Source organism: Agaricus bisporus, assembly GCF_000300575.1.
Source record: "Agaricus bisporus var. bisporus H97 unplaced genomic scaffold AGABI2scaffold_10, whole genome shotgun sequence".
Taxonomy (NCBI): domain Eukaryota; kingdom Fungi; phylum Basidiomycota; class Agaricomycetes; order Agaricales; family Agaricaceae; genus Agaricus; species Agaricus bisporus.
Window position 1 is genome coordinate 281,249 of NW_006267345.1, and position 27,613 is coordinate 308,861.

The 27,613-nt window shown below is 45.7% G+C and overlaps 10 protein-coding genes and 1 non-coding gene across 11 annotated transcripts; 5 read left to right on the forward strand and 6 right to left on the reverse strand.

Annotated features, from left to right (window-relative positions):
- Positions 1-1,906: 1,906 nt before the first annotated feature.
- Positions 1,907-4,851, reverse strand: AGABI2DRAFT_209410 (hypothetical protein). Its single transcript, XM_006455048.1, has 6 exons — positions 4,714-4,851; positions 4,540-4,647; positions 4,360-4,489; positions 4,000-4,305; positions 3,703-3,939; positions 1,907-3,640 (listed from the first exon to the last, which is right to left on the reverse strand). Exons 1-6 carry the CDS (start codon positions 4,843-4,845, stop codon positions 3,480-3,482), a joined length of 1,074 nt encoding a protein of 357 aa, XP_006455111.1. The 5' UTR covers positions 4,846-4,851; the 3' UTR covers positions 1,907-3,479.
- Positions 4,852-4,927: 76 nt separating this feature from the next.
- On the forward strand, positions 4,928-5,967 carry AGABI2DRAFT_187563 (hypothetical protein; the record flags this gene model as incomplete). The annotated part of the gene is made up of 5 exons (XM_006455049.1): positions 4,928-5,014; positions 5,079-5,348; positions 5,436-5,445; positions 5,524-5,678; positions 5,743-5,967. 5 exons carry the CDS (start codon positions 4,928-4,930, stop codon positions 5,884-5,886), a joined length of 666 nt encoding a protein of 221 aa, XP_006455112.1. The 3' UTR covers positions 5,887-5,967.
- A 287-nt stretch (positions 5,968-6,254) lies between these two features.
- On the reverse strand, positions 6,255-7,939 carry AGABI2DRAFT_187564 (hypothetical protein; the record flags this gene model as incomplete). Its single annotated transcript, XM_006455050.1, has 6 exons — positions 6,255-6,457; positions 6,518-6,680; positions 6,736-6,869; positions 6,919-7,155; positions 7,252-7,580; positions 7,842-7,939. The coding sequence occupies 6 exons, from the start codon at positions 7,937-7,939 to the stop codon at positions 6,255-6,257; spliced, it is 1,164 nt and encodes a 387-aa protein (XP_006455113.1).
- Positions 7,940-8,284: 345 nt separating this feature from the next.
- AGABI2DRAFT_209416 (hypothetical protein) lies at positions 8,285-9,561 on the reverse strand (the record flags this gene model as incomplete). Its single annotated transcript, XM_006455051.1, has 5 exons — positions 8,285-8,651; positions 8,710-8,908; positions 8,964-9,156; positions 9,225-9,362; positions 9,415-9,561. Coding segments are annotated over 5 exons (1,044 nt in total), but the record flags the coding sequence as incomplete, so codon positions are not given.
- An 89-nt stretch (positions 9,562-9,650) lies between these two features.
- AGABI2DRAFT_t118 lies at positions 9,651-9,732 on the reverse strand. Its single transcript has one exon. It is a non-coding gene; the product is annotated as a tRNA-Ala (tRNA).
- Positions 9,733-11,509: 1,777 nt separating this feature from the next.
- AGABI2DRAFT_194789 (hypothetical protein) lies at positions 11,510-13,264 on the forward strand. Its single transcript, XM_006455052.1, has 10 exons — positions 11,510-11,600; positions 11,705-11,773; positions 11,834-11,871; positions 11,989-12,025; positions 12,082-12,179; positions 12,249-12,353; positions 12,412-12,465; positions 12,531-12,585; positions 12,643-12,705; positions 12,763-13,264. Exons 1-10 carry the CDS (start codon positions 11,573-11,575, stop codon positions 13,065-13,067), a joined length of 852 nt encoding a protein of 283 aa, XP_006455115.1. The 5' UTR covers positions 11,510-11,572; the 3' UTR covers positions 13,068-13,264.
- Positions 13,265-15,486: 2,222 nt separating this feature from the next.
- AGABI2DRAFT_138388 (hypothetical protein) lies at positions 15,487-16,134 on the forward strand (the record flags this gene model as incomplete). The annotated part of the gene is made up of 1 exon (XM_006455053.1): positions 15,487-16,134. A coding segment is annotated over exon 1 (452 nt), but the record flags the coding sequence as incomplete, so codon positions are not given.
- A 1,118-nt stretch (positions 16,135-17,252) lies between these two features.
- On the forward strand, positions 17,253-18,364 carry AGABI2DRAFT_121061 (hypothetical protein; the record flags this gene model as incomplete). Its single annotated transcript, XM_006455054.1, has 3 exons — positions 17,253-17,721; positions 17,785-17,859; positions 17,910-18,364. The coding sequence occupies 3 exons, from the start codon at positions 17,253-17,255 to the stop codon at positions 18,362-18,364; spliced, it is 999 nt and encodes a 332-aa protein (XP_006455117.1).
- AGABI2DRAFT_138389 (hypothetical protein) lies at positions 18,320-19,247 on the reverse strand. Its single transcript, XM_006455055.1, is given in 6 exon segments — positions 18,320-18,605; positions 18,660-18,763; positions 18,820-18,983; positions 19,113-19,115; positions 19,128-19,152; positions 19,210-19,247. The coding sequence occupies 3 exon segments, from the start codon at positions 18,976-18,978 to the stop codon at positions 18,524-18,526; spliced, it is 345 nt and encodes a 114-aa protein (XP_006455118.1). The 5' UTR covers positions 18,979-18,983; positions 19,113-19,115; positions 19,128-19,152; positions 19,210-19,247; the 3' UTR covers positions 18,320-18,523.
- A 2,957-nt stretch (positions 19,248-22,204) lies between these two features.
- Positions 22,205-23,296, forward strand: AGABI2DRAFT_180310 (hypothetical protein; the record flags this gene model as incomplete). Its single annotated transcript, XM_006455056.1, has 5 exons — positions 22,205-22,627; positions 22,684-22,769; positions 22,828-22,977; positions 23,032-23,140; positions 23,189-23,296. The coding sequence occupies 5 exons, from the start codon at positions 22,205-22,207 to the stop codon at positions 23,294-23,296; spliced, it is 876 nt and encodes a 291-aa protein (XP_006455119.1).
- Positions 23,297-23,329: 33 nt separating this feature from the next.
- On the reverse strand, positions 23,330-25,145 carry AGABI2DRAFT_187568 (hypothetical protein; the record flags this gene model as incomplete). The annotated part of the gene is made up of 7 exons (XM_006455057.1): positions 23,330-23,561; positions 23,663-23,667; positions 23,876-24,090; positions 24,184-24,330; positions 24,384-24,475; positions 24,578-24,720; positions 25,141-25,145. 7 exons carry the CDS (start codon positions 25,143-25,145, stop codon positions 23,455-23,457), a joined length of 714 nt encoding a protein of 237 aa, XP_006455120.1. The 3' UTR covers positions 23,330-23,454.
- Between the last annotated feature and the right edge of the window lie 2,468 nt (positions 25,146-27,613).

The window sequence follows — 27,613 nt, forward strand, 5'->3', positions numbered from 1 at the left end:
CCCCTAAGCCAGCGGGAGCGTCGATTTTGGTCGATTTTGAAAACGCTTTCGTTAGAAAAGGTAGCGCGAAGAGCTATAGCAACTGTGAGAATGAATGCGACAATCACAGGACCGAAGAACTTGCTTCAAATAGTCGAGGTAGAGTAAAGAATCGTATTGTTTCCATGACACGCGAACCAATGGATGCATAGCCTGATGATCATAGCACTATTTTGGAACGACGTCGACCTGGCATGAGAACCGAAACAGCATAGCTGAAATTACACATTGCTCCAGAAACATGGTGAATGCTTAGTGAAGTTCGGGGAAAGCATTGTCAGCAAGCGGTCACAATCGAGCACACCAGAACGAAGGGCTCACCGATGAATAGAACTGAATAATTAACCAAATTAAGGGCACTTTCTGTCCGGTGCAATGGATCGCGCAACGTCCTGAGAATGAGTATGACTCTGCAGACTTGACGCAGTCTATGTATGTACTTGGAAGACGAGTGAAGGTCGGGAATAGCCGCTTACGCCGCGTACTGCCGATACGGAGGTAGTGACATTTTCTGGCGCCTGAGCTTTTTAAAAAACTGTATACACTCTCTACAATGCCTTCCGAACCGGAGTACCCAAAGGTGCTACTACCATGATGGCCGTCTATTCACAGGATGCTTGTTACACACTGCACATTGAGCTAGAAATTCGTCTGGCCACATAAGGTATTAGGTTCTCACAACATTTCCTTCTACTCAAGTTCACGACGGGGTGTTGCAGCTTACGTGAACTTCTTATGGTCGGTATCTTATACCAGTGCACATGGTTGGGTATCGGTGCCGTTGATAACAATATTATGCCCAGCAACGCTATGTGTGTGGTTCTTGCTTCCTGCGCCGCGGACACATGGGCCAGAGAGGAGCTCTGTCGTTTGTCAAGCGGGATTTAGAGGGCAGCTCAGCTGAATCTGGAACGGCGTGCTTCGAGGCTGAATGTGGAATCATCGGCATAAGCTTCTTAGATCCGTGGATATGTCTCGTGATAGTATCAGCGTAATTATATCACTTGTCTACGGTATTTATGATTGACCGGCATTATGGGACCGATGCATCACTTATCGCGATTCAAAACCTGGCTCCAGATAATGAAGCCTTTGCTCCCACCCCATACCACGGCTCGTTCCACTTTCTATCAAGTTTTTTATATGACATCTTCTGTGGACAACCTCCAAATTCATTGTCATACCAGCTATTTCCGAAGCACGTTCTATAAATAAACCTGCAGTCCAAACAGAGCGCAAGATCCCAACTCAATGCGCTGTACCAATGACGCGGAAACACAACCTACCCTGGTTCATGTGGCAGTAGCTTAATTCACGGTTAGCTCCTTAACCCTGGCAGGCCTTGCTGGCATGATCCTACTTGAGCACGTTGAACAGGCGCCTTGAGCCTCCTCCTTTCTTTCTATCCCCCCCCCCCCTGTCAATACTATCCCTATCTGAGGAGTTTGTCTCCAGTGAGTGCGGAGACTTCCCCACTTCTCCGTCAACTGAATACTCACTTTCTTGTCTGGCAGAGTATTTCAACCTCAAGTCGTGGGCACTGACAACAAACACAACAACAACGATGCACCATTGCCTGCAAGTATTCGATATCCTTGAGTGTATTTGCTCGCACCTCTCCTCCTCAAATTCTTTGGCTGCACTCGCCAATCTGGCTCGAACCTGCACCATATTCCTCGATCCTGCACTTGATTCATTGTGGCACACGATCCCGACTTTGGAGCCACTCATCAGGTGCTTGCCGGATGATGCGTGGACGATCAGGCCTGCCAGATACCATCCAGTGCTGGTGAGTTATTTTCGTTCAAATCTGCCCTCAATCGATTAATGTCATATGATCGTAGATATTGACGCGAACAACGACACACGAGGATTGGGCGCGTTGCGCCTTTTATACTCCTAGAATCCGTCACTTCGGTTACAACGACCTGGACAAATACGCCGTTCCAGGTCAGATAAAGGGATCAATTCCGACAGACCGATCAGTCTACATGGCTTTAAGACCGTCAGAGGCCGGGAACGCAAATCCCAGCTCATTCATCACGTTCCCAAAACTTCGTTCTTGCAAGCTCCTACAAAACACCTCGTTTCCTATTCCACATTACAGCCCTTTCCTCACACAAACACTCGTCAGCCTCGAAATCCGACCACCAGCATACGACGTTGACGGATTCTTGTTGGGAGCTTTACTTGACATACCATCATCTTCGCCATCTCTGCGAAAGCTTGAGATTCAAGGCGGTAGCTCTTTATCATCTCTAGCCCACACGCATGCAGAATCGCAAAGGAGAAATTATGGGATACGAGAGGCACTTGTGCAAGCACTATATGGCTTGAAGCACTTGGAATCCCTCGTGTGTCTCTGCGTACATCTTCCGAAGAATGCAGTGCGATACCTCGCGACGGAGACAAAAATACGTGTCTTGCATATCAAAAACTCTGCCGAACACGTTCTAGACGCTCTCTCGGCAGAAGACACGTGTTTTCCGTATCTGGAGGACTTACGTCTGGAGTGCAGTTCTAATGGAGGATTAGTTCAATGCTCACAGCTTCTCGAGCGCGTCGACAACATTCAAAATCTCCGGAGCATCGAAATTTGGAGAGATGAAAGTTCACCGACTGCATCTGAACTCAGCGACTTCATTCAATCTTTACACGATCTCATAACTCGCTCGACCTCTTCCATTCAAGTCCACCGGCAATCTCTTTCGAACGCGCGATTCGAAAAGATTTGTATTCAACAGAACCCTTCATCGCGACGGGTACAACCTCCAACGGGAGGGTACACTATCACTCTCGATACACTTCAACCATTACTCTCTTTTACTCGGCTTTCACACGTCCACATCACGACAGATAATCAATACGCGTTTAGCGATTCTGACGCCTGTAAAATGGCTAATGCGTGGCCCGAATTGCAACAATTACAGCTAGGATTCCCAGGAAGTGGTTGGACTAGAGATGATGAAATGGGTGGAAGGCAAGAAAGCCGATTAACTTTGGACGGATTGAGAGCGTTCGCGAGGCGATGCAAGGAATTGAAATGCTTAGGTGTTCGCTTTGACATAACAGCTTCGCGCTGTACGAGAAGAAACGACGATGTTAATGGAGCCGAGGAGGTGCAAGGGAAGGCTGTACATGGTGACGGTGATGGGATTCAATATTGCGACAGTCTGGAAGTTTTGGACGTGGGTGCCTCGTTGTACCACGGAGAACCTCTACAAATCGCTCAATCCTTATTGGAGATATTCCCAAACCTACTTGGTGTCTCTGGGCCTGATGCTGCGATATCGATGGAGTGGCAAAGGAAATGGATGTCTGTCACCCATCTAATTAGGGAGCTTTCGAAATGATCTTTTCGGTATTCTTCATATTCTATTGACATAGTTTTTTTAGCATCTTAGTTAGTGTAATAACATTAGTCGTAACCACAAATACACTCATGTATCAACCATATCAACGTCGCCTGAACCTGTGCCTTCTATCTGAGCTTTTAGGGCCTGGGTAGCATTTTTGATGATAGATATCTTCTCGCGCATAACCTTGAGAGCTTCTGGTAAAAGGCGTTCAGGTGTATAAGCGCCTTCCGATTCTACATTGACTAACGGGGGGACAGGTTAACACAAGAAGGGGAAAGGTACAGGAGAACGAAAAAGGACATACAAAGGAAGTAATCGCGTACGCGGCTTAGTTCGACCGAATCCACAAATTCGGGATGGCGAAGAACTTCTCGACTTACGGAATCCTTGCGGACATTATTCTCATCCACCGAAGCACTTCCGGTTCTTGAATCTATTTTAACTACACCTGGTGAAAAACATTTTTGGAATTTTTCTGAAAGGGATGGTGGGATTGGTTTTTTAATCTTGATGTGAGGAAGAAGACGATACGATGCGGTTGCTTTCGTTAAAGTTTTTTCAATAAAGGGAATAATGACTCAGAAGAGAGGATAGTTCGCACCAACAGGACTAAATTTGGCATGATCTTTCCCTACGCCTTTGATTGCGTGTAATTCCATTCGAACGGATTGACCAGGTCGCAGTTTCGCCAATACTATATTGGGATTCATGGGCCCAGGTGCAGGTAGTCCTTCGAACACAGTTAGTTGATCTCCTGCAGGTTTCCATCGCAAGTGCCCCGACAAGACTTCATGGTTGATGTACAGCTCGTCGGGATTTTCAGAGACTTTGGGTGCGCCCGGGTTACGGGTACAAGTTATATCGAGCTCGAAGACGATGGTATTATGATCTGTTGCAGAATCAAGGTCTAGCACACCAGCGATGAACATTCTGAAACCATAGAAAGGACAAGACGACGTACTTGCTTTGAACTGCATTAGTGCCGGGTCAACATTGAGTGGTACAAGACCTAGTCTGTGTGATAACACTTCATCGGCAATGACTGAAGTATTATTCCATATGTACACCAATTCTATGCATATGGTAGGCACCTTCGTTATCCTAAATAACGGATACGGAAGGGATGAAAATTGGGATATACCTCTGCGATCATTATTCGCCGAAACGCATTGGCTATTGACGCGTCAACGCCCACAAGATCGAACTCTATTGAACGATTCGATAATCTCTGTATCTCGACACGTAAACCCTGCCCTTGCCATGACCAGACATTTAGAACTCAAGCCTGCACGGAAATAAAGATAGAATTGCGCACCCGTCTAAAATCTTGCAAATTCCACGAATGATCTTCTCCAGGATAATGGCCAGGAAAGTCCGTACTGGAGACGTTTGATACTCTCTCCGCACCCACTTGAACGAGGCGCCTAGGATTAAATTCCGTAGACATGTTTACAAGGAACAGGGAGATTTCAATTTGGAAGGAAATCAATGAAATTTGATTGAACTGGACCTAATTCTCCCACGATAAGATGGCTTTCGCATATGTTATCGAACATATGGAAGACGATGAACAAACCCCAACTGCCGTTCCTCCATGGGTCTCCCTCGAATATGCGGTCCGTAGAATGAACCAAAGACATGTCTTGCACCTAAATCGCCAGTTTTTGGTTTCACTGACAGCACATGCGTACTCTCGCTGGACCAGGCTCACACATTCACTTTACATCACTCTCAAAACCCTCGTCTACTTCTCTTTCTGACCAATTCCGACCTCAAGCTGAGTCAGAAGGTTCACAGCTAGCAAATGTAAAATGCCACCAGCAAGGCATTCTCGACCTCATGAGATCCCAGAACGTCTCACTAGATCAAGTCTGTCTCCTCGATCCCAAAGCCGAACAAATACTTTCACCCCTAGACGGGGACGGGAAATTCTCTTGGTTCTTATTCGGCGTTAGTACCTTCTTTCTCTTCTTTCCAATTCATATCTATTCTGATCGCCGTCTGTTCCCTTCTAACAACGCGTTATTTTTTTTCCAGGGTATACTCGGTACATACCTTCCCTTTCATTCATCTTAAAAAACCCGAAAAGAATGCTCAATGAGATAGGACCGGTGGTTCTATGCAGGCGATGACCCTCCTCGTGATAGGACTTCAGAGCTTCGTGTTCTAGGGTTCCCCACTCGCAATCTCGGGTCTATACAAATGACTACTGATACCGCGCTGGGCGTTACCAAACTTGTGGTTCAAGATAAGATTCCACTCGATAAAATACCTTACGTTGTGTGTACCTGTCTGTCATTTAGCAACTTTCTTTTTTCTCACTCGCCGCGTTTCTTTCTATTAGGACTTTTCAACGATTCGGTTCAATGCTAAAGAATCTGTTGAAATGCCGTTCCGATACATTGTCGACAAGAACGGAGATCCCGCATTACCTCCGGGCATGCGTCAATTATTGCATGAAGACCTGAACAAGTCTTTCGACTTTTAATATAAAATCATTAAATACAGGGGATGATGCTTGCATCGAATGTGTAGATACTTGTACACTAATGACCAAATGTGAAGGAACTTATAGTACAAATGAGAAATAATCATCAAAAAAAAAGATAAGAGACAGGTAAGGCATATGAAGGAAGAAAGTGAAGGGTACACTGACATGAAAGGGGAGCATAATGGTAAATGAGAGCACTACGGCGATACCAGAAGAAAATGTGAGATTTAACAACATTAAACAGTGCAAGTTCCATGAACAGTATCCATATTCCAAAAAAAGTGCTCAGAAATGGCCCCGTAAAGAGTGGGTAGTCTTCATCACGGGGTTAGAGGTCAAGTAATAGAAATGTGAATGGAAGACCATCATGAAGACGTGTTGATGACCTGCAGCACCTGGTTTCCATTCGCAACATCATCACCAGTCGGCGGCTTTACATCCCAAGGAGCTGGAATCCTCGCTACATCCGCCAGGTTCGAATCCGCACGAGCATCATTCAACCTATCACGATCATTCATGACCATCCTCGCCCGACATCTCACCAGTCTCAGCTTCGTACGCTTGATCCCTGACACGTAATATGCAAGATGAATGTCAAATGTGGGAAAGGAAATGAAAATAAACATACAGGTCGCGATGGTTTCCCGATCTTCTTCCATAAATGGATTACCAGTTTGTAATAGATCGTCTTGAAGTGCGTACAGACACCATAGGCTCTCTTCGTAAAGTTTCTCGCATTCATCTGGAGCTGATGCTTGATCTAACAGCTCTTTCCGTGCTGCTGTTCTCGACTACAAACAATTTTGAGCGCGTCTGGCAGATAACGAAAAAGGCTCCAATACATACGAGTACGAGAGCACGATCATAGACCAACTGGTCTAACCATGCTTTGGGACCATCGTACTGTGCCGGTAACCATGTCTTGACCAAAGCCGCACGTTCATTGCATTTCATGAAATGCTCCTTGAACCAATTCAGAGCTACTAAAGTAAGCGCCAGTGCCCCTAGACAGTTTTGGAAGTAACTTACCATCATCGAATCCCTCGCTAACGACATAATCACCCTCAGGGTACTTCATTCCCATATGTTCTTGGAATTGTTTCAACATATTGATACCCTTCTGAGAAAACGACATGAGTAGCATATAGACCGCTACGCATGTCACAGCATTATATTCAGCTTCCATATCCGCATGTTTCCGTTTTCTCGCGTGTTTCTCCGGTTCACCTTCTCGTTTCGTAAATTTCGTCGGATCAGGCAATGGTTCTAACAAAGATGTCAGCAAGACGCCAATTTCGCAACGCTAACGCCAAAGTAAAGCAAAAAATCGTGTTGAAGAGACAAATGGAAATTGTAACTCACTTTGTGGTATAGCTTTCACATACTCGTACATCTCATCTCCCCAATTCGTCAACACATCCGTTTTCTGAGCCAACTCTTCCAAATTCGCCAATAGTTCATCTTCCATAGGATCTCTTTCTCCATTAGGCCCTCCTCGGCCAATCGTTGCCCCATCCGAATCAAGTGCAATTATAGGCTTCCGAGGGGAAGAAGTCGCACTTGACTGTGAATTCGTGTACGAATGCGAATGCGAATGTGAGTGAGTACTTTGACGGGATGTACCAAAAAGTTTCTTTGAAGCGAGATTAAGTGCTCGGTGAAGAGCATTGGAAGCTGCACGGGATGCAAGACTAGAGGGTGATGAAGAGAGTGGTGGTGCGGTTAGCGTGGTATTAGGTGCTGGTGGAAAAGTTATATTATTTGTTGCGTTGCTCGTTGCAGATGGGGGGTTACTACTCCCATCTGGAGGGTATTCTTCCGTGGAAGGTGTCGGAGGCATACGACGATCATGCAATGGCCTTCGTGGACGCGCTGACAATTCTACAGCAAACTATTAAAACGACAGCGAAAGGAGAGAGCGAAGATACTCACCATCGACGGCGCGATTAAACTCAACCGCTCTTGTATCGTCCACAAGGACATATTCTCTCCTCAAAACTCCATCCTCTTCCGTCTCTCCAGGAATGAACGACTCGTCCGTCGTAAGCATCCTCCGCCTTCGATTGTTATCCATAGTCGGAAATGCCGTCTTACCAACATCCAGCGTTCCTCGCTCTTTGCTCGTGTTGATTTTAGGCAGGGCGTCATTTGTAGCTTTCAGACTTCCATCTTTCGGACTCCCATCTACACCTGGCTGCGGTGGCTCTCTGGGGGAAAGTGGAGAACCTACTGAAGGTCTGCGGAAGTTGAATCGACTGGGAGGGATCATAGCTTTGGGATCTAACACCTCAGGTGGGATGATCTTATGGTGCTCCGGTGTTGGTGGACGACCAGGCCAACCTCTCGAATCATTCATGGTTTCTCCTTCGCCCACCGCAGAGTCTTGTAGTGACAAGATCTCCATATCCTTGGGGCGAGGAAACTTGCTCTTTGCTAGAGCGTTGCTATTGAAGAATTCATCGAAACTCGAGCGTTCTGCAGGTTGGCGTTTGAGTAATGTCCGTATGAGTTGCTTGATATCCTCTGGAACAACCAAAGGTTCTTCTTTCCCCGTGTGAGCTGGATGTTTACGTGGTGAGATGTCTTCGTCTGGAAATTTGATGCTCTTAGCGTGTTCGATCTTCTTGAGTAATTCGATATGGTTATTGGCTCGAAAGGGAGGCTTTCCAACAGCCATCTCGTACAACACCGCACCGACAGACCACAAGTCGGCTTTCGCGTCATACTTCTCATATCGCAAAATTTCAGGCGCCATATACAATCTGTATCGTGTGACAAAAGATATGAGCAACATTGCAATTGCAGTATTGAGCGACGTACGGAGATCCACATAATGTTTCGGCCATCATAGCATTCGGTAATGATCGTGCAAAGCCAAAATCAGCGACTTTGAGGATGGGCACACCGAGTGGGTGACCGCGTGCAAGTTCTCCGGGTAATGCAGGGTTTAGGAGGAGGTTCTGGGGCTTGATGTCCCGATGTATAAGGTTCCTATGTCGTAGAAACTTGAGTGCGCGTGCTGTTCGGATGAATCAGACATGGAGATATGCCCAAAAGAAGACATCAGTACTTACCTAGCTGACGTAGGAAGCTCCGCACGACTACCTCGTCGAGTCCTCCAGTTAAAGGGTGGGGATAATACTGAGGGGGAGCGCCAGGGGACGGAACGTATTGCAAGCCATCGACGCGTCCACGTTTCTTGATATAGTTGGTCAAGTCACCGCCTGCACAGAACTCCATGATAAGATACACGTTCTTCTCCGCACGCTAGAGGTGATTGGAGCAAGCTCAACAACTATTGGGTGGTATGAGGAAAAGAGACAAGAATTACTCACTATAATGTCAATGAGACGAGTTATATGCCGGTGAGATAGAGACTTGAGGATCTGGATTTCGCTCTGCAGGTTCTCAAAGAGCTTTGAGGACAGCTTATCGGTGACAACAGTCTTGACGGCAACCTGCTGGTGAGTTTCCTGTGGCGCACAACGTCAAAAGTGAGACGGGGAAGGGCGGAATGGGAGTCACCTCGTGGTACCCCTTGTAGACGGTGGCAAAGCTGCCCTTGCCGATGTCGCCGACAATGACATAGGGGCGTAGTTCTTGGGCGCCAGCAAACCTCTTAGAGGACGCAGCGGCCGACGCTGTGACCGAGGGCGAGGTCGCCGGGTTCATGGCTAGGGTAGAAGGTCTGTGGAGGTGATTAAATGAATCGGCCTGAGTGCTTCAATCGCTGACTAAGCACGCGCCTCCGCAAAACAAAATGGACACTGTGGGAATTGAACCCACGACCTTTCGCAGACGCTTCAGTGCGAAGCGAACGTTATACCCCTAAACTAAGTGCCCTTGCACAAATGATTTCTTATGTAGTATGTATCCCGTATCTAACCTCTCGATCCAAGGCGGCCAACCCGGGCGTTAGCAGAACTCTCAGCTCTCCACTATGACAAGCGGCCTCTTCTTCCGCCCAACTTTCCCGTTTGGTACTTTAGTCCGCACTGCGCTGCGCTTAGACATCGCCTCCACGGAGCCATCCCGATAGATGGGACTGGATGAACCTCTTGGAGATAAGCAACCGCGTAGGTCTCTGTAACTTGACAGTAGTAGGTATGCACCTCAAACGTTAGAAGGTTGCAGGTAAAAAATGAGATAAGGATATGGAGACATTGACGATAAGCGTCGAAAGTACGGGCTAAGAATGACCGTATCGTCTCCCACTGGATGCCTATAAGTTATGATTGGTTGTGATGGAGGCCACGGGTAATTTTACTGCGTCCTGTTCGGTCAGTATCGCTGCCCAGGAAGTCCCAAACAGTGCAATCCACGAAGATAAGCTGTTCACTGCCTCCTGAATTGTCACCCAATGCAATGCATTCTTGTATGACATCATCCTAGGAACCAAACCAGTGTGATACGGCCGCACGCCGCTGTATATACGAAGGTGAGTTGCAGCAACAGACCCTGCCAATATAGCTAGGAATGCAGACAGAACCGCCGGACAGGAAGGGATGCGGACGACAACGAACCGTTGCTGTAGAAAGATTTAGAAAAAGGTCAATGACACACCGCAAGTGGTACGCTCACCATTGAGATGGCAATCATGCAGATGAGACGTATTAGGCTTACGCGCTACAAAGTTGATACACCGGCAAGCTTCGGGAATATCCCTAGCATTAAAAGCGATGAGGCCGCTAGGCTTAGATCAGACGTCGCTCGCCGCTTTTATCAACTCCCACGTCATGGTACACATTTAGATGGATAGTAACAGCCTTGACATTATTGTGTCAATTGTGCTGGTTGAAGTTGCCGCCTACCGCGCTACGAGGGTGTCAGCAAAATGGAAGGAAGAATACATAAAGAATGTGAACCGCAGCGCGTCTATACCTAACACTGCACCTTTTGATCAGCATATTCTGTTCAATTACGTGGTCAACACCTACTTGTATCACCAGCATTCCACCCATTCGCTCGATCCAACGGGAAGAAATATCTCGCCCTTTCTTCATGGGCGCGAAGTTCGAACGTGGTCTAAAAATAGATCAACGTAATAAGAAAGATGGTCCAAAACGTACTAACCAGAAAATCCATCATCAATCGTAAGGACTGCGCGCGTTGATCAAATCGACCACAAAGAAGCATACACGACAGGAAATAGTCTTGAGTCTGAGGTTCGTAGAGGTACGATTTCTCGATGAAAAAGTTCGATGTTTCCGGAGAGCAGATGAATGATATCACAGCCTGCAGCTGTCAGATGTAAGTTTCACGCTGTCGATGATACAAGTGCGTTTCCCTTTGACTAACGTGAGGACTTGAATCCAGGGTTGTAGGTCACGAAATAGCACGCTTTTCGAGGAATCTAGCACAGCCAGGAACAGCCCGAAGAGCGTCGAAAACAACATCTCGACAATTTGAATTATCCAAACCTCAATTGTCAGGAAGAAATAACGCAAGGCGAGCACTTCAGTTCGTCATATAGATGTATAATCAGAGTCCTGTGTATGAACAAGAGGATAGTAAAGAATAGAATTCATCCCTTCGCGACGGAAAGGCCAAACAGGGTCAAATAGCGTTATTATGGCTTTAAGACTTAAGTGGGCACTGCCCCAGCTTCTTTATAAGCCCTCGCGACCGCCACTAGTACTGCTACTTTCTTTCTCCAAACTAGTTTCTGTATCACCTCGAATTCATGAATAGCAGGCCTCCTCCCCCACAAGGTATGCGATATCATCCATAGTATGCATTGCGATCACTCATTTTCTACATAGGTTTGATTTGTCTGAAACATGCATAGTGCTAGCTGTCTGAATTTCGCCTTCAGGTGCCCCTCCGCCATATGCCTTTGTAACGAGAGTTTACAGAAAGAGCTTAAGGCCGATTGTACTCTTTGGTGTGTGGTCGTTCGTTTAGGATATCATAGGGTCAAGGCTTAATGGTTCTTATTCTTCAGTCTCTGCCACTGAGTTCTTATGGACCCTTTTTGCGTGCGTATCATAGTCTCCTTCTGCTTTGTTCGTCAGTCCTTACTGACCGTATTCTCAGCTCCGTATGCTTCTCTCCCTCTGGCTGCCGTATTTCTCCTAAATCTCAACAACCCACAACTAGATTGGCCATTTCAGAAATTCAGCCCTTGACCGCCTTGGTAGGTTGCTTGAAAATTTGGCCGGGTCTTGAACCTACGAGATGTCTATTGAACAGGTTCTGTTGCCTCAATCAAGACTGTGTATATTGTCCTTGGTGCTTTGTATATGTTATGTGCTGCCATAGGTTTATTCGGTGTTGTCGCAGCATACACAGTGCGTACTACCATCAATATCGCTCATTATCCTCCCACGCTGAACTCGCGTTTCATTTTTTTTCAATAGCAACGTATCCGCCTCATCCGAGTATATGCATACGCTACCGCACTGGATGTGTTGCTCATTGCGGGGACTGGTTTATTGCAAATTATCATACACTTTACTTTGAAGGTGATTATCTTTACCCTTTCGTCTATCGGTGCGGTGGCGTTGACGATGAATATTTCAGAATGATATTATCAATGCGTGTACTAATCTCTCAAAAGATGGTAGTATTGTCGTTGTGCGTTTTCCTTGACGTTGCTGCCGAAGTCTTCTCATCAGTTATTCCCTATCTTTGACTTTCAGTTTGGGTTCTGGGGTCCAAGATTCCATGACCTCACAAATGAGGAAGCCAGTGTTTGTGAGTCATTCTCTTCCTCTTGGTAAACTCTTGTATATTAAATTGGTACATCATCAGTGTGTAGGCGTGACTGGGACCGAGAGTCTTGGCAATCCATCGTCGTCTTCCTCGTTACAACTCGTAAGTCCCGTTCCCACTCACTTTTCCCTATCGCACGTAAGCTAATGCTTCATATAGTACTGGTCATCATGTTCTCTGCCATCGCTTTTGCCTATCTTCGACAAATGCTCGACCCTACCAGCGCAGCAAATTCTTTCCGGGCACCAAACGCGGGACGTGTTGGTGATTATCCATCACACTACAATCCACCCTACAACACATACAATGCTCCCCCATCTTACGGTCAACCAGCGTACGGCGGTTACGGAAATGATGTTTCCGCACCACCGTATGAAGGTAAACCTGGATATATGCCTTCGGATAATAAGAATGACGATCCGTTTGGTGATCCACGTGAACATGGATCGGGTTCGAGAGTGTAAGTTGGGTAGCTTGTTGTAATGCAAGGAGAATTGTTACTAGCTTCTTTGTTGTTATGCTTTTCTTGTTGAGTGACTAGCCTCTTTCTGCTATGAGTGGACGTATAATATATGATATTGTAGCATAGTCAGAATAAGTCCTGCATGTTGTCGTAATTCAATTTCTTACCAAAAATCTACTTTGGCGTTTCTTGGCAAAGAGGAATTAATCGCGTGGCTTCTTATTTCTCAACACAGAGTGGATATGACTACTCGGTTTCGATAACGTGAAAACTGTATCTTCTGAGGGAATAGCCCGACTGATTTAGTCCACAACAAATCCGCATTGCCCCAGCACATTATCTCATTGGGGCCGCCGAGAAGCTTCCTCTCTTTGAGTAGCTTTGGGGACACTTGCTTGGCCACGGATTTTCACAGTGGCAATCAGGCTAAGGGATTACAGGAAATTCTCTCGGGACGTTTTCGCTTGGCGGAGGAAAAAAATGATCATGATTCTCAGGTGTGGATTGCTGGCGAGAGGAATGAATGAGTGCACAAGTGTGGCCACTAATTTTATGACCAGTGGCTTATCCATCCTGTAGTGAAACGAGGTACAAACGTTCTCGCTTATCGCTGCACGAACGTCTCCAAATTTATCCAAATGATAGACGCTAGCATTATCGCCTGACAATGTGAAGCCGATATTGCGCGTTAACGGCTTGGATACCAAGTCATCTGTCACTGACAATCTCTTTAGGAATTCCTTATCTTCATCATTTCCATCCGAATCAGAAAACGCCACGAAAGGGGAGTGTGATTTCCTACCTACGCCATCGGCTAGCCACAACGTGTATATTCTAATTGGCATGTTCTATTTCAACGATTAAACCTTATACGAGAAAGGCAAAGTAATCCTGTATATGCTGACAGCGCACTGGAAAATGTGCTGGGATTCTAAGGTCTACTACTAGGGCGAAACATTCCCAATTTATATCGAAACCAGAACCGTTCGGCATTCCGGGTTTGGGCCCGGCCTTCCCCGACAATGGAAGCATCAGAGTGCAATCTTTGGTAGTACTTATCAGTGCGTATCAGTACTTGCTCTTATTCCATCAGTGATAGTTCGTACATACATATCTGGTTTCTGGATTTCTGAAGATCCTTCCCTGCATCGTACGCCGTCATACGGAATTGAGTTTGGAAACCTCATGCTATGTGACTTTTTCAATCAAATGAAAATGAAGAAGAATGTATAGTTAGAAGATGCTGCGCCTGCCGGGCATGGGTATCAGTGTGATTGATCGCATTGATGGTATATGCACAGGATGGGCGCTGTTGGGTGAATATGCTAGGGTGAATCGAGTGGCACAAAACATTTGCCACGAAATATTTGTGATATTTGTGTTCGAAGACTACATTTGCAGGGGTTCAGTATGTAGATTAATGACTTTGATACTTGACATTTGAATTGCCCGATTGGTCTAGTAACAACACAAGTGATCGACACCACGGCCAAAGCAGGAGGAAAACATAGCAAAGACAAACCAAAAAACACAGCTATGATCGACAACACGGACAAAACAGGTGCAATGATTTGATCGTGAGATGTGGGAGCACCGAATGCGGTGTTGACGTCAAGTGAATAGAACAAGGCTGCGCTGGAAAAGCCTGGCACCTTGCTTCACCTGCCTCTCAGACCATGGGGGACGATTTGGTCTCCTGGTCTGATATTCCTTTCGAAATCGTCCAACAAATCATCACTCTATGCGACAATTACACTTTACTCGCTCTTGCTCAAACCAACTATCAACTCAATGATCTGGCTATACAGACGCTCCTTGTGCGGGAGGGGAGTACTAGTGACTACCCAAAAGGATTCTACTTTGAATCAAATGACTCGTCCGACATTATTATACCAGCTTTCAATCTCGCTCTATCGGAATTCCATGCTCCAGATTTCGTTTACTACTTTCATTCCAATCCGGTCCTCTTTCGCGAAGCCCTAAGCATCTCAAGGTTCTTGAGCCGCGTCGTTATTGATGACAAGCTTACGCTTTCTTTCGATATCATTGATCAGTGCCGCGGATTGAACGGATTTTGGAGGATGGAGGCGGCTAGCGCCAAAATTTGGAGGGTGATTTTTGTCAAATTATTGGAGACGGCTTTGGAAAAGGGCTGCCGCCATCTGACCCTATATGGCGGGCTGAATTTTCAGATTTACAGCCCACGGAAGAGAAAACATGGCCCGGGTCTTCCAGGTGTAAGTCGATCTCCAGGACTTCCAGATGCGAGCTCGTTTGCTTTACCTCTTTCGCGCTCGCGCCCGCGCCCGCTGCGGGTATCCCATTTTCATCCCACGCTGCGCACCCTTTACCAAGGCTTGGTCAAGTGGGTCAAAGGTCGCGTGCGATCCACTAGGGCCAACATCTCTCGCATTGGCGGGTCATCCCCTGCTTCTTTCCGTTCATCATCCTCTTCGTCCGCCTATTCGCTGAAGTTCCCAGAACCAGAACTAGTTGATAGCCCTCCCGATGTCGAAACTGAGACGTCGCTGCCAACCTTGGCCATGTCCCCTCCGTCACTCACACGGCTGGACCTTCAATCCGCCATGATGCTCCACCCTCTCTTCTTCCAATACACGCTCGATCTCATCCGGGTAAACTCAGGATCTCTTCAACATCTTGTGCTAGACTATATCAGGACCTCAGCGTCCACGTGGAAAAAACTTCTAAAAAGTATCGCGCTTCCCAAGTTGGAAATCTTTACCTTCAAGCTTTACGGGCAAACTGTTGGAGAGGAAAGTTTACCGGGTATTGTTCTCGAGTTTTTGACTCGACATCCGACCATCCGCGAGTTGGAGCTGGAAGGTCTTAATTCTACAGCACAATATCCACAATTCGACTCTACGAACCTGTTACCCATTCTTGAGTCACTCGAGGCAACTCCACGTACCCTCTCATGGCTCCTTCAAAATTCAACCGCGTATCCGAAATTAAAACGGATCTCTCATACATATGATTACTGCCTTCCTGGCAGTAAAAACGGCCTTTACGCTATTTTTGACATTGGAATGGTGCCCCTCTCTAGACTTATTACCTTGACCACCTCCACCAGGCCAGTCAATGTCCAATTCAAATTCAGCACGGAATCCGGTTTCGTCACATTCTTCCTCATTCGTGGATTCAGCTTCATTGCCCCCACACCGTCTCAAGTATTTCGAAACGTCGAAACAATGTCCATTTTCGGCCATTACAACAAGAAATTTGTAGAGAACTTCAAGGAGCTTTTACCTGCTTTGGAGATGTTTTCAAATCTGAAGCGGTTGGGGTTTTATGAGGTGGAGAACGCAGAAGACTTGAAGAAGAAAAATCTGATCGATACCATTAGAGGCTCCTGTCCGTTGATTGAGGAGGTGAAAATTCAAGATGAATTGATTGATTTCTCTCCAAATAGACTTTCTCACCGTTATGCTCATGTAAAATCATTGTAAAAGTATCGTAGGACCTTGTCATCTTCGGACTATATAGTTACGAACCGCGGAACGAATTCTGGAGTGGTTTCCTTCACTTTGGTGCCTACGCAGTGCGTTCGGGCCAAAGGGAATTCGTTAGCGACATACAATTTGTTTTTCTGTCGACGGATCAAAGATTTGATCTCAACCCTAGGACAAATGATAGGACGCTTATAATTTAGTACTCCGCCCGGATTTACCTCTTAATATTGCGCTGAACAGGCTGGTGTCAATGATGTCAGAAATTTCAATCTTCCTCCGAATAGAGGGTTCAAATCAAAACCATAGATGTAGGAGCATTTGAGTTTATGAGTTTCACGTCGTTCGACGTTGCGCCGCACACTACTTTATTTCTGGATCTGAAAATTTCGTGGCTCTCGAAGACGGTCCGAGGTGTAACACTCATCATGACATTTACAAAAATTAGCTAGGACTCTAGGAGATAAGTAAGCGAGGATAGGGCCCGGGTAATCCCTACGTGTCATCCAGCCTGCTGGCCCTCGAGGAGAAAGAAGGGCATATGTGTGAGGGAGGGTCTGGACTACATAGAGACTGAGAGGTGATATCATGAAGAAGACAAGTGACGTGTGTGCCAAGGTAGAATCGATACAACACAATACACCGATAATCACATCATGATCACTTCTTCACTTCACTCACTCATGATCACTTATTTGTCAGGTGACACTCACCCAATCATGTCGCCAACTTCACCAACGGCGACCTCGACGACCAGAATTCCTTCTTCCTGTCGCACAAAGCGGCACGGCTTTTGTTATCCACATTTTCCAGGCATGATCTTCCTCCTGTTTATTTTCACGCTCGTCGCTGGTCTTCTCGAGGCGCCGATGTCACCCGTCCGCTTTTTCTACCGGGACCCGCTCGCCATTATACTATACACTCGTTGCGAAGACGATTGCATGCTCGTGTTCCACACTCAGTTCATCCTAAGCCTCATCATGAGCTGTATGACGACAATTTGCCTGACCACTGCTGTCGCCGCACATCCGGACATACCAGGTCCCGGAGAAAGCTCATATAGCAGCTTAAAGAAGTTTATATGGCCCATTATTTTCCCTTTTGGCATGCTGCTCAAGGCCTTTAGGCAGTTGCTCGCTGCGCGAACGATCGCACAGTTGTATAATGAAGCGAGACGGGAAGAGGTAGGTGAGTTGATCGAGAACTTGTTGTATGAAAGCCATACGGTTAACGCACGAGCACCTGTGATAGACAACCAGAAATTGCTGGATTCTGAGCGAAATTTACGCAGGAGTTCTCTATCAAAATCACATTCCAATGCGCAATGTACGTCAACACACATCTCCCCCTGCTTATTATTGACTGAATGAATCTAGCTGCTCCCCCCATGGAATGGACACAGACGCACGGATTTTATGTCGTAATGGGTGGGCTCATGCTTTACAAAGATAAACAACCGTTATACACTCTCCAGTACTCGACCGTGGAACGCCTACATCGTACGAGACAGATCGATCTTCCAGCCATCTCGAAAAGAGATATTTTGAACCGTAGCAAGGATGGAATCGTATCCAAAGCTATGGCCCTGTTCCAAGTCATATATTTCATTCAGGATTACGTGCGGCGGTGGAAGCGGGAACGATCAGTCATCGACCTCGAGCTCGTTACAATGGTATACATTGTTATCAACGCCTTGACGTTCGTGCTCTATTGGCATAAGCCGTTCTACATCCTGCATCCAACCAAAGTCCAACTCAAGGAACCAGACAAGTTACATAGGAAAAAACATTTCACTAGAAAATCATTGACCAATTCACAATCATCATCATAGTTGTATATATCGCACACTGCAAAACTTGTAATAGTCATTTACAGCATAACGACCTTCATCGGCCATGTTTTGACGTGCATGGTGGATAAAACAGCGCATGGAAACATGTTGCATGAATAAGACTACGATAACCCCTCCAACTAATGATTTCTGAATCAACTACTTTCGCGTAGTGGCTGCTTGCTGCTTGATGACCTTTTTCACGATCTTGGCTTCCTCAACAAGGAAAGCTCGGAGAATGCTTCAACGCAAATTCAGATACATCCTTGAAATGATCGAGAAAACCATAACGTACCGTGACTTCACACAGTCGCCACATCTTGAACCACCATAAGCCCTCTGCACGGTCTTCTTACGTTTGGAGATGGATGCGTATGCGCGGGGGCGAAGAGCGGGAACCTAATTACACACGTATATCAGCCTCATCATCTCGGTCGCATGTGTACGAAACTTACACCGGGAAGTGCGAGTCCACAGTCACCACATTTGGGAGCTGTACCACGCTTTTTGAGATGGTGGTAAACAAGTTTGCCTCCGGGTGTCTTTACGATCCTTCGGAGGTTCGATTTTGTGTTGTAGGATTTACGCGTGCGGAGGGTAACACGTTGAGCCATCGTTGTATCTTCAAAAGCAGAGAATCATAACATAAATCAGTATGTCTGTCCTCCGCGTTCACAGTCGGTTCCTCTGGGCAATTTCCAGCTGAGTCGCTCCAGATATTCCGTCGCCAAACACACCAAGAAAGAAGGAGCTTTCAACTCACTTTGACCTGTCGGAGGGAGTTGGTTCTGAGAAGAAACAATATGAGTTTGTATTCTGATAATAAACTAGCATAATCTCCCTACCTTGTCTTGACGATGTCGGTGACGATGCTGGAATACTGATCCTGCCCAAGGTGGGTGGCTGAGAAACTGAGCAGGTTTCCGGCAATATCCGTGATCACAAATATTGTCAAGCTCGAGATAATAACAGATCCAAATACTTAATTAGTTAGTACTCGCAACGGTCTCTTGCGGAGATTCGGTCAATAGATAATCTTAGCCCCAACTACGATGGGTAAAGAACATTGTTTGTGGCTGATATATGATCTAGAAGTTCGGATGCATGTAGCGCCTCCCGAACAAGATTATTCACCCTAAAATCAAGTTTCATCTCCACTTTCTGGAAACCCTGGCCCGCTCCTTCTGAGTTCTCGTTCAAGAATAAAAAAAATGCGATGATTTTTCAGGGATAGCTAGTATCAACGGCTGTCATCATATCTCTTATTTTTGGCTCCAAAATTTACTTTATTCGTTCACAAATGTAACTAGACCGAGTAAACGGGGAACAGCAAAGGACGCGGCATTAGCACTTCGCACGTGTCAATCAGAGGTATATTTACACTTATGAGTCGGAAGATTTAATTACCCTGGATGAGCCCCTCGTGCGCTGTTGCAGTAGCATGCTGCGACACCCACAAGTAAAAATATCCCGAGAACTTGGCGGGTGATCTGCAGATTGAAGTCGAATAAGACAGGAATGAAGGGCTAAGTTCCGCAGAGACGACTTGATGCCGCTTCATTTAATACAACATGGTGGCTGAATAGAAAGGATAATTAGTGTGGCTGAGAGAAGGTTGTGATTTGATCTGTGAGAGCCAAGCGGATGAATGGCCGCTTTCAAGGTCCAGACCATTTCTGACACCATCTGTTCGCTATCGCTATTCATTTGTTTTATTTTTACTTTCTTTCATCGGCACCTGATGAGTCATAGCACACTCGGACATGTCGCAGACGCCACTGTGAAGCCGTTTGTGGTCAGCATCCGTATGGCGGAGTATATATTTGCTCGCGAATAGCTCGATTAAGTTGCGTTAGGCATGATGACATGATGACCCGCTAATCGTATGTTGTAACCACTTACGGCTTTTTGCGCCTACAATCCCATTCATTGGTCCAGTGCGTAGATCCTCTTGGCAGTTCAAATAACAAAAAACAGGTCACAGATCGAACGCCTTCATTTGAAGTGCGAGGCATACACGATGTTCTTCCCCAGATGCACCGTCATATTACATCGGACGCGGATGTGAACCTCTGGTGACCATCAATTTTCAGCGCTTGGTGTGTTGATAACCACGATGCCCACGTGAGAGTCTATCAAACCGAAAACAAAGAATGAACTAGATCGGGAATAAAAAGTGAGGTTTGGCAACCGTGTCCTTCCGCAGGAGAAAAGTTTTACCAGTCGTTTTCGCCATTTGCAGCAAAGCAGAATGAGTTTATATATCTGTTCACGCTCAAGATACGCATTGTACGTTCAGTGAGCATGATTTGATTTGCGATAGATGTCCCATTCACTAGGCAAGAGAGCTGATGAGTTGAGTAGTCGGTTGATGGGGAAAATTATCATAGAAGCACCACAGTCCGCAAGATCGCCATGCATTAGTCGGTGTTCGCTGTGAAACCTTCGGCGGACTTAGGAGACGTGAGCTCGCTATAATGCCATACTTCCGAGGGGCAACACTTCGTGACTTTAAGCATGTTACCGATACTTTACGAGGTCAAGCCACTGAATACATCAAAAAAGAAGGTTCCACCTTGAGACCGAGCAGATGTTCAGATATGCAGGGAAATCACAATCGCAGAATCAACGATACCGGAGCGAGACCACCGGTATCCATTTGTGAATGATCATCTTTCAGTTTGATGATACACCACGTTTCGAGAGTTCGATTGGGAAGATTACTCTAGTTTGATTAGGATGGAGAGTTCAAAGCACACAATAGAAAGCTTCCGCACCATAGAAGCGGCCGGCGCAATTTTTTTTGCCTGTCATAAAAAGCCATAATGCCTTGTCGTATTTAGGGCGGCGAGAGTAAGTGGCTTGCACCAGACTTATCAAAGCTAGTATGTCTAAGCCAGCAGGTGCTTCATTTTTCGATTGCTTCAATGTTCAATATGATTCCTCCCGAAGTCGCGTAAACCATCTCCCGGTGAGTCGCTCATACGAAGAAGGCCACAGCGGGACACAAATAGTGTGTGGGGTTTTTGCGCCACGGATTTAGCAACTTTAACTGCACCACATGATACAAGGGTTCAATGCCAAATTGGGGGGTTGCTTCTATATATTCCGGACCAGGCTACTGCGAACTTTAGGGAGTTCGGTGTAAGATGCCCATACCGACTCGCAGCCCGACAATTGCTTAGTGAGACATTCAAGATATTCTTGGGTCAAGTCCGCCGGTCGGGAGAGTGTTTATGGTATTCGGCGCTCAGGTTGCTAACCTGCATATTCTCAAACTGAAGAACGCAAGGGCCTCTTCGACGCCCGACTTCCGCGGGTGCGGTGTAGGCGTCACGGAAAATGTCTGAAGCAGAGCCAATTCGTTGGGCGAGAACAAAGGGATTGAGTCTTCCAGTAGAAACTCCTCTAATGGGACTACGGAAACCGGTACTCCGAGCAGAGAGTATCTTTCGTCTATAGATGGCCGCCGCTGATTCAAGACCCGAAAGAATCTATGGGGAAGCTGTTGAGCCTTCCTATATCGACACAGTTTGGCCACGCAAGTCCAGTAGGTTGTAGCCACGCGAATTTTCATCGATCAGTGATGCCCGCATGTCAGCGGAGATGTGTACTTGGAGCAGATATTCTCCCAGCAGGAGCGGTGTATACTGGAATCGAAGGGAAATCGATGGGTGTGGTGTGAAAGAAGAGTTGTACGCCCACAATTGCACATAAAAGTGGCACAGCGTGGTTTACGAGATGAGAACCGCGGAATCGTAGAAATGGCGAGAATGGAATATCATCGACTTACGTAATTTGTTTGAACGCGAACCAAGACGGACGATCGTACTGTCCGCAATGGCGAACACAACCAGAAAAAAGTCAAAGGTCTCGAAACAAGGTGATACATCCCACGCAGGCTCGGAGAACTCGCAGGTGGATCTTCTACCGGGTAACTCGTATATCCCAAGTGTCGGCGTCCACACAACACTCCTTGTGTTCAATGCTTTTTTCTTGCCCAGGACCACTCTCCTACAGGACATAACTCGCATAGAGATTGATCCAGCGCAACTGTCATCCCTCGATCATCCCCAACACCCATTCTTAGATCCTTTGACAAAGAGTCCTCTGTCTACCCTTGTCTATATTTGCTTTGGCACCGCTGTCTTGCAATCATGGTGGGCAGGCTTTGTTCACAATTGGCGGGCCAGTACAGTCGTCTACGGTTCGGATAATCAAAAGCGCATCGAAAGAGCCATGATTGACCGCCAGAAGGCCAAAGTACGTATGACACGTATGTCATACTTTAAGCTGGTCATCTAATGCCGCTAGTGTAGGCTTTCGGAAAGGCATGGCTTACCACCTTGGCTGCTTCCTTCGTATTCCACTTATCACTAGTTCTATTCGGCGCCCCATTTTCATGGTTTGTTTATTTTTCAGACGTTCGTTATGGGACGCTCAGGTTACATATGATTGAATAGGCACGCCAGCCGTACTTATACCCTCGCGTTCCTACTTGCGACGCTTACTGTCTATACTCCTGCCTTTGTCTTTGGTCCTCCGGCTTTCGGTTCTAGCTCTGAATCTCTCATTAAAAGACTGGAATGGATCAGGCTTTTTGCCGAATTCAAGTACGTTCTGCAAATTTTCACATCTCAGTCCAGGGCCGATCAGCTGCTTTTTAGGATACGTTCCCCTGTGGAACGCGCCGTTGTGTACCCAGCCATTGGTGCGCTTACCGGCGCATGGCTCGGAGCCATCCCCATAGCACTTGATTGGGATCGGCCATGGCAGGTGGGCCAGTCTAACGATGTATGCATCTTTATTTCCGCTTACTCCAAGGCACAGGCATGGCCACTGACACCGACATATGGCGCTATAATCGGATACATCTTCGCTTCCATAATCTCCCTGACTTTCAATACGGTGAGACCATTCATTCTCGACTAGCCAATGGAAGGCTCATAAAAAGAATAGCTTTGCGTTTAATCAGGGAACGATATATTATCTTCCGATCAATCTAAACAATGTACAACTGCTCATCTCTATTGAGTTGTTGAATGAATGTTTCCCCCGCACAACGTCCGAATCACTGAATCTGAGATATTCTAAGGGGCTTTTTCTACCGAGCGCAAGTCTCCCAGTGAAGATGTCACAAATTTAGGAACGATGGTTGAGGCACTTGGGCCTGTGATATCTTCTTTGGTCGTGACCCCTAGATGCATATAATTCAGACCAATCCGATGTGTCGGCAAGGTCTAAAGGTTCCGTTGCCTGCCTACCTGAGGATAGCACGTACCCCACTTCACATGGTACCTTGCCTGGTGCTGGTGCCGTCTGGGCTCCCCTGCGCTTCGCCCTCGATCGAGATCCTATAGTCACAGGTAAACCAATGAAAACCATGTTGGATTGCGTAAAGGCCAAGTGAGATTCTCTCTGGTCTTTCGAAATCTGGTTGCTCATGATTCTCTTAGAGTAAACTTTGATCCGCATAAGACAATTATGGTGGGAGACAGGTTGAACACTGACATCTTGTTTGGACAAAACGGTGGCTTGGCAACACTCTTGGTCCTCACGTTTGTTGCAATAAATAGACAGCCTGGATTCCGAGTAAGGTATTGAAAAGCTTTTGATAGCTTTGTATAGTTGATTCGAGTATCCAGGCCACATACGACAGCTGCGACATCAGGGTCCAACGTGAAATTTTCCAGTTTGAATGATTCCAACGTGTTATCCGCAGGGTCCTTAAAAAACAAGAAAAGAAAAGAAACAGAAAAAAGCGTTTTCAGCAAATCTGCTTCAAAGAATCGATCCGAGGAGAAAATAATGATAGGTACCGTTCCTCCTAGAAAGGATACACCTTCATCGCGTAATTCTTCTTCAAGACCAGCTTGACCTATCACATAAACTTTTTTCTCTTTTGGCAATTTGATGACAGATGATATGTATACAGCGGCGGCATAAGCAGATCCATAAATCTCGTCCTGGAGCAAATAAACATCCAAGTGCCGTCGTGAAGGAGAGTGTTTCAGCGTACCACATGGACTTCAAGGCCCACTTGATCAAACTTCTTTTTGTAATCCTTTCTAGACTTTGTAGCGTTGTTGGTAACGAATATCATCTTCTTTCCTAAAATAAAAAATAAAAAGTAAAGAGAAGAAATCAAAGGAAAACAACGACAACAAGAGAGAAGATGGGTTAACGGTGGTATGGTGAATAAATAGAACATACCCCGTTTGCGTAGAATGTGGAGAACTTGGACAACACCATCGACCACCTGATCTCCACGCCACAAAACGCCATCACAATCGAAAAGCCAGGTATCATATTGGTCAAGCAAAGTTTCATAATCCTCAGACGAAGAGAGGTATACACTCATAATGAACGAGAGCGAGTGTGTTGGAGTTGTACTGTTGGTGAAGTGTTAGATAGTGTCGGTACCAGACTGAGGTGAAAAAGGTCCGATAAGTGGATCATTAATTTTATCTTATCTCAAGAGATAATCAAAGTTATCAATCAATTTAACCAAAAAAGGGTAATTACAGGGTTTTGTTCTCCGCTGCAACCTTGACCCGTAACCTAGACGTAACCTACTTCACCCTGCACTTCACCCTATATAAATCATACAATCTCTCTCACAGTGTGGAACAACCTCAAACTTAAAAAGCACGAGATAAAAAAGCAACCCAAAATACGCGAAAATTTTTTTTCATCAGAGTGCCAACTTTTTGAGGCGAAAAACCCTGAGTAAATAAGAGCAAGTTTTGTCCGCCCACGGACGTCGGACGATAAACTTCATGGTGTCAAACCGAGGAATGGAAAATGAAGAACGGTATCAATTTTTGTGATCGTTCTATACCGCTTTTGCCTCGGGGGACAAATGACTTAGCCTCTAAATACCACGTTTTCGAAGAAACAAAAGCGTTGATACATGTGGCAGTGGCAATGCACTAAGAATGTTGGGTACTTGGTTGGGTATATATACTATAGAATAAGGAGATTGCCTTAAATCGACTTGGAATCTCTTTGTCGCCCCTGGAAAAGAGTAGTTAACACGAGTTTCTTGGCAAAATCGCCTGCCAACAAAAACATGTTCGCGGAGTTGAGACAGGGAGCACAAAAATGAAAAAGTTACGTTTATTTCGGAGGTGGCGAGAGGAAGGGGGGAGGAGACATACATCATGATCATGAGGCCTTTGAGTCAATTGTCGATTTTCGGGGACTATCGAACAAGCGACAGAAGTTCCATGGAGAAAAAAAAAAACCAACAACCCTTTTAAAGAGAATCTGATCCAGTATAGTGGCGCAGGCCGTTGTCAACTTCATATGAATGGTAAGGAAAAAAAAAAAAAGGAAACGGAGAACGTGGTTCGAAAAGAAACCGGATCTCCCGGATCACGATTCGATTTCAGTTTTTGGTTTGAACAAGGTTGAACATGACATGATCAATGACATTGAGGGCACAAACATCGGGTTTCCTTTTTTTTTTCGATAGACCCAATCGGATAATGAACGACAGCAACAACAACAACAATGATGGAAACTTGTGCGAATGGAGTAAACATTCCCACTCAGTCCCCGGTACCGAGATCCTCTCAGGTTAAGCGGAGACGAACGACTTGACATACGTGCTTTTCGCATCCCTTTTTTGGGGGGTGGGGGCGAACTGTTAACCATCGGATCTAGTGTGTATGTATGTATGTGTCAATGTCATTTTTTCATCTTGCCGATGAGTTTAACCTTTGTGTGGGAGGAAAAACCGATTTCGACATGCGTGAATAACACTTTGGAAGCATGGGGGGGACGGTTAAAATGGATCTTTCCCGAAATCGGTGATTTGACGAGTCTAAGAAGCTCGAAGAACCGACCCATGACAACGTGCCCTTTTTTTATATATCCCTTATCATTACCGCTTTCCGAACACTTAGTGCCAACTGCCAACACCCTCGAAAAATTCGTTTTACCGTGGTATGAAACGAGAGAAAATCTAGTTAAGCCATACAAAAACAGGAACTTGACGCCACACAACACTTCTTTCTCTCCAAAATTAAATGCCCAGTGAAACCCGAATCAAGTCTTGTGAGATCTCACAAAAGAGTCCCGCTTTTTCACACAAGATGACAGATTCATAACAACTTCCTTTTCATATTCAAAATCACATGAACTATTTCGAAACCTTCCGAAATCGGTTTTGTAAGAAGTGAGGAAAGCGGAATATGACCCTGATCTACAAAACATGAGTTTTTATGTGACTACATTACATCTTTCCTTAGTAATGAGATTCCCCGCAGCAAGGTGTTCCCAAATGCCTGTACCCATGACGCAAAAGTCTAATATTAGTAAAAACAAGTTTTTGCAACCTCGCTCCTAGGGTACGCTTTACTCTTCTCTCAATTCCCAATTCCCCAATCCCCACTTTTCTGAACGTTCAATCCTCAAACAACAAAAAAAAAAGCCTACATCAAATAATGATGAACGCGTAATCCGTTATCCAAATTGTACATCGCTTAATACCCAAACGCAAAGTCTAATATTAGTAAAAAAAACAAGATTTGCAACTTCTTTACTAGGGTACGCTTTACTCTTCTCCGACCCAAATTCCCCAATCCCCCACTATTCCAACAAGTTCAATCCTCAAACAAAAAGAAAAAGTCGCATCAAACAATTATTTTCGCGTAGTCCTTGCTCAAAAAAACGAGGTAAAAAAAAATCAAAATCAAATGGAAACTCGTCAAGTTAAGCGAAAGCGCCTATCGTCGAGGTAAAAAAAAAAAAAAACATCTTTTTTGTTGTTGTTGTTCGGGGTTACAACCCAAAAATCAATCAATAACGCATTATCAAAAACCCCGAAGTCAAGTCATTTGTTCCGCGTATCTCGAAACTCCTCTTAAGCGTACTTTGGCCCGGAGCCTAAACTAGTACTTATGTAGTGAAGTTAAAAAATTTCCATTTACTCGCTCTATCACCCCTCAAAAGGGGACCCAGGCATGAACAACATCACACACTCTGCTTATCTTCAAAAATTCCAACAGTCAGTCAGTTTTTCTTCCAAGTACAGTATCCCTTCATCAAAAATCTCAGCCCACGAAAGCCACCACATGTACGTAAACAACCTACGAGGTCTAAAAAGTTTAACATATTTACACAAGGTTCGGGTCGATCTATGATGGGATGATGATGATGATGATGATGATGATATGACACAAGATGTCGACGTTACTAATAAATACCAGCCAGCCAGCCAAGCAACGCGCTTCGCATGCCGTA